General features: G+C 41.3%; 1 protein-coding gene across 1 annotated transcript; it reads left to right on the top strand.

Annotated features, from left to right (window-relative positions):
- Positions 1 to 368: 368 nt before the first annotated feature.
- On the top strand, positions 369 to 10,687 carry LOC124150031 (peroxynitrite isomerase THAP4-like). The gene is made up of 5 exons (XM_048402325.1): positions 369 to 518; positions 2,138 to 2,294; positions 3,192 to 3,301; positions 3,740 to 3,843; positions 9,173 to 10,687. The coding sequence occupies exons 1-5, from the start codon at positions 434 to 436 to the stop codon at positions 9,314 to 9,316; spliced, it is 600 nt and encodes a 199-aa protein (XP_048258282.1). The 5' UTR covers positions 369 to 433; the 3' UTR covers positions 9,317 to 10,687.
- The last annotated feature ends 821 nt before the right edge of the window (positions 10,688 to 11,508 follow it).

The following is an 11,508-nucleotide window of genomic DNA, read 5'->3' as shown; positions in this document are numbered from 1 at the left end:
TGAGTGTTTAACTCGCTACAACAGAGTGAGTGAATGGGTTAGGTTTAACGCCGCTTTTAACAGTATTCCAGTTATATCACGGCGTGTCAGCTTAATGTGGGAGGAAAGCCCGATGTGATGCAGGTCTCAGACGTTTACCACTTCGATGAAACCCACGAGCACGGGTATGGTGCTGACAAACCTAGAAACGTAACATAAATCAGGATTCGAACCCACAATCATAGGTTTCTGGCGTGCCCAAGGGACGCAACCCTGCACAGCGAATCGCGGCGCCTTAGACGACTGGGCCACCCGTGCCCCCCATGTACAAGACAGTAATTGGGCTACAATCACATACAGACAACAAGGAAATATTGACATTGACATTTACCCGAGAACCGACCACTAACGACCTTGACCTGACGCGACCCATTTTCCGTCGATAGAGAGATTCATGTTGGCTATCGCGGCTGCCGAATTCATCGTCCCTCGACTTGTTACCAGCTTGACACACTGTCGCTTGGCTTCTAAAATGACAGGTAAATAACACATTGTGTTTGTTGTTAGATGCCATGATGACACAACGTCGTGAGGAAATGTTATCGACATATACATGCATGATATAAATAGGAGACACGTGACTACAAAATATGTCGTGTTCTTTACACACGCGGGATCGCCATATAGGAACACTTGTTTGATGCAGCAGTGACTTGACTTGAATATGTTCATTTTATCTGCAGTTGATCTTGGTCATGATAATATTCAGTATATTGTTTTGGGAATTATTGTTGGACTTGCTGAACGGCCATCATAGTGTTGGGACGCTAGCTGTAATATTTGCACCCAGGTAACGATTATTCAGTTAACGAGTGTTTAAATGTTAAAAAATGTAAATCATTGACACGTGTCAAGACTGAGATGGTGAGGTGGGAATATAAGTGTGTCATGATATATGCATTGTAAATGCTTGCGTTGTATGCAATAGCGAGTTGCCTCCCTTTGACCAGTAGAGTCAATTTGTCTGATTGTTTCATGTGATATGATGTGGGGACGGGGTTGGGAGGGGATGAACACACACACACACACATTTACACACACATACATATACACACACACATACAGCACACACATACACGTACACATACATATTCACACACATACACACACTCACACATATACACACATCCACAATATACAATACACAGAAACACACATATGTACACACATACACACACTCACACACACATTCATACACACATATACACACACTCACACATACATACACAGCACACATACATGCACATACACAGACATATATACACACACCCCGCACAAATACACACACATGCACACCCATTTACGCACACACACACTCACACACATACATGCACACACACTCATATGTACATACACACATACATACTCAAACACAGCACGCATTTACCTCCACACACACACACATACATATGCGCACATATACTCACCCACACACTTATACACAGCACACACATACATACACACTCACACACACATACATACACACATATGCACCTATTTTATCACGTCACAGTGTTAACCTGCGCCAGTCTATCAACCAGGTGAATTGCTAGGGCAGTGTGAAATATCGACTTTGACCATATGATATCAGTGGCATTGTGTTGTATATTTTAAAACATGTCAATTTTACAGACAACGGAAATAATTAATTCACACGTATCATGATGAAGAGCAAAATACAAAACGAAAATTTAACGTTCGATTGTTGGACGAGTGACTATGTTGATTTAATGGCTGTCGTAAATGATTCATGGTGTGGCACAACAAGTGTCCACGTCACGATAAGGACAGTGAGAGCCGGTCATCCCCGTTGGTTACCTCCATGGTTAGCAGCAATTGTGACCAGCAGAACCTCACTGTGACCAGCAGAACCTCACTGTGACCAGCAGAACCTCACTGTGACCAGCAGAACCTCACTGTGACCAGCAGAACCTCACTGTGACCAGCAGAACCTCACTGTGACCAGCAGAACCTCACTGTGACCAGCAGAACCTCACTGTCACAACATACTCCATGTTTACCCTTAGAATTTCTTATTACAAATTACACTAGAATAAAGCTTCTAATAAATTCACTTGTTGTGTTTCGCCTTTTTCAGCTCCGACTGCTCTTCACGACGATATCAAACCCCTGGCGTGGTTGTTGGGGAGATGGAAGGGGGACAACGGCGTCGGTGAATTCCCCACCATCAAGGACTTTAACTACGGCGAGGAGTTGTATTTCTACCACACTGGGCAGCACTACATACACTTCCAGTAAGATCAAAACCACGTTGAAAGTAAACCCAATCTAAATAATGATATGCGGAAACCTAAATAGCTGGTCGCACACACCTGCATATTGTGAAGGGTTTGGTAAGGCAGAGGTGCAAGCGTGCGTCAGGTTCGCTTCCACTGATGGCGACTCGTAGCAGTTGGCAGATACGTGAGGCTCAATATTGCTGTAATTACATACACCATGGTTATAATATTGATGTTATGACTCACAGAATGGTAAGTGTGTGATAATATTGTTGTTATGAGACAGATCTCAGTAATTATAGTGTTGTTATATGCCACATCATGGTAACAATGTTGTTTTTATTACTCACGTAATTGTAATAATATTGCTTTTTGGACACACATATTTTGGTAATAATATTTTTGTTATGACATACATCATGGTAAAGCAATTGTTGTTCTGACACACATCATGGTAAAAAAAAGTGTTGACGTGACACACATGGTTATACTTTATTTGTAATGACACATAGCATGGTATAATATTGTTGTTGTGACTCCCCTCGAGGTAACAATATTGTTGTTTCGATCCAAATCACAGAAAAAATGTTGTTATGACACACACCATCATAATAACAAAGCGATCTTTGAGCTGTAACTCCAACACTTTGATATAAATTTACGATAGGAAATTTAATTTCAAATATAAGTAACACTATAACATGAGCATGTTGCTCTATAACCGCTGGTTTGTCTAGCCTTGACTAGTTTATGTACAAACTGTTGTGATATAGCCCAAATATTGTGGACTCCAAATTTTAATCCACTCATACATTTTATTACGATTGGTTGTTCGGGAATCGTCATAACCGGTGTTTCTTGGTATCTGACTTCGACATATCCTTATTTAGAAATTGATGTTCCATTCCACAGAACTCGTTCCTGGGATGTGAACACAAAGAAACCCATGCATGGTGAAACCGGGTTTATTCGACGGCAAGCAGACACAAACCACGTCGCCATCACAATAGCAACGAATATAGGTAATACTTAACGCGTAACATGTTGCATCCCATCCTCGACAATCCAGAGTGTTATAGGTAATATATCCCACCCTCGATAATCCAGTGTATTGTACATGTAAGTTATATGATCATATGTTACATCCGGGTTAGTATAGGTCTTCAGCAACCCACGCTTGTCGTAAAAGGCGACTACCGGGGTCGGGAGGTCAGACTCGCTGACTTTGTTTATGCATGTCACCGTATCCCTATTGCTAAGATCGATTCTCATGATCAATCACTGGATTGTCATGTCAAGACTCGATTATTTACAGTCCGCTGCCATATAGCTAGAGTAATGCGGCGTTAAACAACATGCAAACTAACAAACAAACAACATCCCATTCTCGATAATCTCGACTACAAGGGAGAAAACGCACAACTTCTTGGTGCCGCTATAAACATAGCTTGCAATTCCAGGTTTCAGTGAACTTGAAGAAGGGGAGGTAAATGGTGAGGAGCTGAATACAGAGTCTCGAACTGTAGCGGGCATGAGCTTTTTCCGGTTGACGCCAGCGACCAAGGTGAGCTGTGATGATGATGTCACTAGGCTGTGGTCAATTGGCAGCTCATTAAGAGCCTTTTGCATGCCTGCTCAAGTGTTACCTCGCATATCAATGGAGGAGAAAATGATTACCCTAAATAATTAGAGACAATGACCGAGTTTCATAATGGTATGGTCGGTAGGATACCGTAGTGGTAAAAACGTCGCCCATCACGCTGACTTTCCGGGTGCGCTTCCCTACATAACTACAATGTGTGCGTCCGTGCATGGGTACAATGTGAAACCCATTCTGGTGTCGCTGTGATACGATGGGAATATTGTTCAAGGGCAACAGGACCGCCTCCGTGGTCTAGTTGATGGGGCGTCTGCCCGGAGAGCGAAAGGTCGTGGGATCGATCCCCTCCCGCATCATACCAAAATATGTTTAAATATGGCGCTCGGCATTAAGGGGATAAAACAAGGTCTGGACGGCTCGGAGTCCTTTTTACTGTCTGAGTGGGGTATTCATGTTGAACCTGGACATGGTTTCTCAGTTGGCTAGCACCGTAAAATCGGCAATGTACACGTACAAGCACACACACACACACTCACACACACACACACACACACACACACACACACACACACACACACACACACACACATGGACATGTGCGTGGCTAAATAAGTGCAACAATCCCCATTTAATGTGGCAGCTTGCGATCGATTCCATAGATGCACCAACCGAATATGATTGTTTTGTTGGCGTGACGTCACACGTGGACGACCCGCTCGTGGCAAGTCTGAAGTGTTGCCCCGCTGCAGATAACGTCTCCAAAGAGATAATATTATGTTTGCCCCGCGCCATTCCTGTTCGCAGAATACCCATGACGCGTAGACGTTAATTTTCAAAAAGTCGTGTCATTGCGTAAACGTTATTTAGGTTAAACAAAAGAGTCTTAATGATCACCTAATAGCTGAACATTCATTGAATGCTGTTCACATGTACAAAACACGTGTTTGAGTATCATGCTCTCAACAAAAACGGAAACATCCAAATTGTGCACTGTGCAATAACATGCACGTGCAAACTGTGAATCACGACCTTAAAGACCTTATATATTGAAAGATGCATTATGTAATTTAAAAATACATTTAATTTAATATGAAGCACAGTGAACTATTTCCGTCAGTATATATCATCCAGAACTAGCGAATTCTGGAAAGAATGAATGAGTGAGTGAGTGAGTTTGGTTTTACGCCGCTTTTAGCAATATTCCAGCAATATCACGGCGGGGGACACCAGAAATGGGCTTCACACATTGTACCCATGTCGGGAATCGAACCCGGGTCTTCGGCGTGACGAGCGAACGCTTTAACCACTAGGCTACCCGACCGCCCCCTGGAAAGAATGAATGGTATTTGCCGTGTTGGACACACTTACTTTTATTGGATGGAAAGAATCCACCTCAGTGCATTCCTTGGGTTTGCGGACTTTACGCATGTCCGAGAATGCGTTCAAAATGTTGTCATATCTAAAGCGAACTATTAATAACAGTTTCTAACCAATTTCTTTCAGCACAGAAATCAATATCTATGAATGTGATATTTGACGGGGACTTAAATGATTTTCAACATCCCTTTTGTTTTCTTTGTCAACGTATGATTTCTCGCCGTGAATAATCAGTAGTAATCACTAGCTCTTTCGTTTCAGATTATTAGTGTTGTTCTACAAGTATTTCAAATATCTTGAAATGCAGGTGACATTCTTGATCATGTCCTTATTTGATATACTGGATCATATGCTAAAATCACGTACTGGATCATGTTCTTATGTGACATTCTGGATCATGTCCTCACGTGATATACTGGATCACATTCATATATCACGTAATGGATCATGTATTTATGTGACATTCTGGATCATGTCCTCACGTGACATACTGGATCACATTCATATATCATGTAATGGATCATGTCCTTATTTGACATACTGGAGCATGCCCTCACGTGACGTATTGGATCATGTCCTCATGTGACATACTGGATCACATTCATATATCATGTAATGGATCGTGTCCTTATTTGACATACTGGATCATGCCCTCACGTGACGTATTGGATCATGTCCTTATGTGACATTCGGAATCATGTCCTCATGTGACATACTGGATCATGTCTTTACGTGACATACTGGATCATGTCCTCATGTGACATACTGGATCATGATCATATCCTCATGTGACATACTGGATCATGATCATATCCTCATGTGACATACTGGATCATGTCATTATGTGACAAACTGAATTATGTCTTTATGTGACATACTGGATCATGTCGTTATGTGACATACTGGATCATGTCCTCATGTGACATACTGGATCATGTCCTCATGTGACATACTGGATCAGGTCGTTATGTGACAAGCTGAATCATGTCTTTATGTGACATACGGGTTCATATCCTCAGGTGACATACTGGATCACATACTTATATCAAGTAATTAAGCATGGTCTAATGTGACATACTGGATCGTGTCTTTACGTGACATACTGGATCATGTCCTCATGTGACCTACTGGATCATGATCATATCCTCATGTGACATACCGGATCATGTCGTTATGTGATAAACTGGATCATGTCGTTATGTGACATACTGGATCACATACTTATATCACGCAATAAAGCATGTCCTAATGTTACATACTGGATCATGTCGTTATATGACATACTGGATCATGTCTTTACGTGACATACTTGGTCATGTCGTTATGTGACAAGCTGAATCATGTCTTTATGTGACATACGGGATCATGTCGTTATGTGACACACTGGATCACATACTTATATCAAGTAATGAAGCATGTCCTAATGTGACATACTGGATCATGTCCTTATGTGACAAACTGGATCACGCCATTATGTGACATACTGGATCATGATCATATCCCCATGTGACATACTGGATCATGATCATATCCTCATGTGACATACTGGTGTCCGCCGCCGTGATATTGCTGGAATATTGGTAAAAGCGGCGTAAAACCATACTCAGTGAGTCTAAAAATATTTCGTCATCAAAGTATTAAAAAAATCATTCATCTCACGCGCAAAAAAAATATCACATGACAACAAAGTGAGAAACTAGTTGACTTAAGTATCTCATCAAGTCTGTCCTTGTATTTATTCATAGCTCTGGGAACATAATACTGATTAAATCCCATGTGATAGTCATTTGCCTACATAAAATATACAACCGACTCTATCTGTATGTACGTTGGTGAACTAGCTAGTCTCTCGGGCAGCAATTCAAATCGACACTCCCGTGTGTAATTTAAGACTGAATGTCAATGCTTTAGCTTGTCACGTTTGATATGTGTATGAAGCAGAACAAACGTCTTGAATACAGTAACACCATTCCAGTAGGGACACAGTTAAAGTATCATGTGTTATGTGGCAATACAGGTTAATAGCAGCTGGTACGTCTATGCAAATACTTGGAGCAAAGGATAGTATATAGCCGTTTGCTACCGATTTATTTGTCGCAATCCATGGTGTGATATCAGCTTGTGTAGTGTTTATTTGTCGCAATCCATGGTGTGATATCAGCTTGTTGAGTGTTTATTTGTCGCAATCCATGGTGTGATATCAGCTTGTGTAGTGTTTATTTGTCGCAATCCATGGTGTGATATCAGCTTGTGTAGTGTTTATTTGTCGCAATCCATGTTGTGATATCAGCTTGTGTAGTGTTTATTTGTCGCAATCCATGGTGTGATATAAGCTTGTTTAGTGTTTATTTGTCGCAATCCATGGTGTGATATCAGCTTGTGTAGTGTTTATTTGTCGCAATCCATGGTGTGATATCAGCTTGTGTAGTGTTTATTTGTCGCAATCCATGTTGTGATATCAGCTTGTGAAGTGTTTATTTGTCGCAATCCATGGTGTGATATCAGCTTGTGTAGTGTTTATTTGTCGCAATCCATGGTGTGATATCAGCTTGTGTAGTGTTTATTTGTCGCAATCCATGTTGTGATATCAGCTTGTGTAGTGTTTATTTGTCGCAATCCATGGTGTGATATCAGCTTGTGTAGTGTTTATTTGTCGCAATCCATGGTGTGATATCAGCTTGTGTAGTGTTTATTTGTCGCAATCCATGGTGTGATATCAGCTTGTGTAGTGTTTATTTGTCGCAATCCATGTTGTGACATCAGCTTGTTTAGTGTTTATTTGTCGCAATCCATGGTGTGATATCAGCTTGTGTAGTGTTTATTTGTCGCAATCCATGTTGTGATATCAGCTTGTGTAGTGTTTATTTGTCGCAATCCATGGTGTGATATATCAGCTTGTGTAGTGTTTATTTGTCGCAATCCATGGTGTGATATCAGCTTGTGAAGTGTTTATTTGTCGCAATCCATGGTGTGATATCAGCTTGTGTAGTGTTTATTTGTCGCAATCCATGTTGTGATATCAGCTTGTTTAGTGTTTATTTGTCGCAATCCATGGTGTGATATCAGCTTGTGTAGTGTTTATTTGTCGCAATCCATGGTGTGATATCAGCTTGTGTAGTGTTTATTTGTCGCAATCCATGTTGTGATATCAGCTTGTGTAGTGTTTATTTGTCGCAATCCATGGTGTGATATAAGCTTGTTTAGTGTTTATTTGTCGCAATCCATGTTGTGATATCAGCTTGTGTAGTGTTTATTTGTCGCAATCCATGGTGTGATATCAGCTTGTGTAGTGTTTATTTGTCGCAATCCATGGTGTGATATCAGCTTGTGTAGTGTTTATTTGTCGCAATCCATGGTGTGATATCAGCTTGTGTAGTGTTTATTTGTCGCAATCCATGGTGTGATATCAGCTTGTGTAGTGTTTATTTGTCGCAATCCATGTTGTGATATCAGCTTGTGAAGTGTTTATTTGTCGCAATCCATGGTGTGATATCAGCTTGTGTAGTGTTTATTTGTCGCAATCCATGGTGTGATATCAGCTTGTTGAGTGTTTATTTGTCGCAATCCATGTTGTGATATCAGCTTGTGTAGTGTATATTTGTCGCAATCAATGTTGTGATATCAGCTTGTGTAGTGTTTATTTGTCGCAATCCATGGTGTGATATCAGCTTGTGAAGTGTTTATTTGTCGCAATCCATGTTGTGATATCAGCTTGTTTAGTGTTCATTTGTCGCAATCCATGGTGTGATATCAATGTAGACGGTATTGGTATTGGTAGCAGTTGTTGTGGTAGAGGCAGTTACAGTGATGGTGGTGGTAGTGGTGGTAATGGTGGTGGTAGTGGTGGTAGTGGTAGTGGTAGTGGTAGTGACAGTAAATGTGGCAGCAATACCATCTCCTGTCTTCTGTGTTCCAGATCAAACGTCTCATACGACGTGACGGGGACAGCCTGGAGCAGACGTTGTGGATGGCGACGGAGAAGACGCCCCTGACGCAGCACCTTAAAATCCGCTACTCCAGGATACAGGAGGATGCAGCTGAACTGAAGAGCGTCCTGTGATCACAGTTCAGATTCCTCGACCTGAGTCACACCGACAAAAGCAGATTGAAATAATGTGATGGCATAGGTTGTCTACGTGTTGCAGGTTGATTAGATTTATTGTGAGAACCAAAGTAAGGTCGCGAGGAAATATGGCAGTCATGAAATTGGATGTCACTTTGAATGTTTACTCAGATTTTCATTCCTTTACATTTATTTGTAAACATTGATTGGCATGAGTATGTTTTGTGTCAAATTACAGGGTAATTACAAACTTTTCATATAATACCGAACTGATTTAAAAAAATAATTTGTTCACAGAATTCAGAATCGATTTAGAGACTGTCAAATTGTCCATGGAATTCTGAACCGATGGTCTGAAAGTAATATCGCTGATAGAGAAGACGCCCTTGGCGCAGCACCTCAGTCTCTGCTACTCCAGGCGGATGCAGCTGAACTGAAGGGCGTCCTGTGACCTACCCACAATCACAGACCAGACTCCTGGCCTTGCACATATAAGCTGAATCAAACAATGTCAGGGCGTGAAACCTTTACGTCAAGAAGATGGATTGGATGAGATGCATGAACCAACATTGAGTCGCGTAGAAATATGGTTGTCATGAATGGGTATGTCACTGTGATTTCATTAGTATTTTTGAAACTGATCCATGTATTAACAAGAAGGTGTAGTGTATGGTTTACTTTTTCATCACGATTGTGAACAGACACGATGGCACGGCGTGAACCGCAGTGAGTGTACCAACCACTCCCTAACCAGTATATTATTAATGGTAGCAGGTTCAACTGTCTATTGGTGTGACTGTTATCACGTTTCATGTCATGCATATCTGCCTTCCGCACATCGAGGTCAATTGCTAACAACCTTACTTATATCATTACGAATTCTACGTCATCTTTCACTGACGAAATGTCAGCAGCTGACTGTATCTGATTCTCCTGTAGATCTGAAATGGTAAACATCACAGTAACCCTGAACTATTCTTTGGTGGGACTCCTATATAAAATAAAGGAGAGGACAAATAAGGCATCGTATTTTTTTATAATCACTTGACCTTTCTGCCACGCATTTATTATTTCAAGAATTAGTGCCTGGAGGCCCTTGACTTATTTAAAGTCGGAAAGATAATAAGAAATATCTCCTCAAACTGTTTGAACTGGAGTATGGCTCTATCACCTATGGTGGGGCCTGTAAGTAAAATTTACAAAACCTAGCTGCCATTCATCATCGGTGTCTTGTTGTGTTTAGAACATCTCCTATTGATAAAATGTATGTGAAGGTTGTTAATATATATATATATTATGTAGACTGGCATACATGTACTGTCCGCGAAAGAAAGGTCTGTATAATAAAACATCTATTAGATAAAAAAATCGTGGTTGGTTGGTTTGTTGTTTAACGCCGCACTCATCAATATTCCAGCTATATGACGGCGGTCTCTAATAAGTCTGGCCCAGACAATCCAGTGATTGATATCATAAGCATCGATCCACGCATTTGGGATCGATGACATGCATCAACCAAGTCAGCGAGCCTGACCACCCGATCCCATTAGTCGCCTCTTACGAAAAGCATAGTCACCTTTTACGGCAAGTATGGGTTGCTGAAGACCTATTTTACCCCGTATCTTCACTTATATAAGGATACCCTCGAGTATGAAGGAAAGCTTCTTTATTTCAGAGCTGAGAAGGGGGTGAAAATGGAATGAATAGGATTGATGTATATGATACATGCTATTGAAGGATTTTTACATAAAAACGGAGATATAAACATGGCGATTTATTGAGAACAAATGATTACCTACTACATGTTTGTTTTATTACATTCCTCAATTATAAAACAAGAAAGTAGTGAAATCTCGTAAAGGGGAACATAAAAAATATATCGAGTGATCAGTCGGATGGGGTTAGGCTGCTACAGCTGGAACAGGGATGGGGTTAGGCTGCTACAGCTGAAACAGGGATGGGGTTAGGCTGCTACAGCTGGAACAGGGATGGGGTTAGGCTGCTACAGCTGGAACAGGGATGGGGTTAGGCTGCTACAGATGAAACAGGGATGGGGTTAGGCTGCTACAGCTGGAACAGGGATGGGGTTAGGCTGCTACAGCTAGAACATAGATGGGGTTAGGCTGCTACAGCTGGAACAGGGATGGGATTAGGCTGCTACAGCTGAAACAGGGATGGGGTTAGGCTGC

This window comes from Haliotis rufescens, unplaced genomic scaffold (assembly GCF_023055435.1).
Source record: "Haliotis rufescens isolate VD_foot unplaced genomic scaffold, xgHalRufe1.0.p SCAF_25, whole genome shotgun sequence".
Taxonomy (NCBI): domain Eukaryota; kingdom Metazoa; phylum Mollusca; class Gastropoda; order Lepetellida; family Haliotidae; genus Haliotis; species Haliotis rufescens.
The sequence above is the reverse complement of the archived record's forward strand: the minus strand, read 5'-3'. Positions and strand labels throughout refer to the sequence as shown.

Bases quoted from the DNA above. Each gene is read 5' to 3' on its own strand.
- LOC124150031 (XM_048402325.1), top strand. From the start codon at position 434: ATGTTGGCTATCGCGGCTGCCGAATTCATCGTCCCTCGACTTGTTACC. The intron at 519-2,137 runs GTAAATAACACA...CGCCTTTTTCAG, and splicing joins CTTGGCTTCTAAAATGACAG to CTCCGACTGCTCTTCACGAC. The intron at 3,302-3,739 runs GTAATACTTAAC...TTGCAATTCCAG, and splicing joins CACAATAGCAACGAATATAG to GTTTCAGTGAACTTGAAGAA.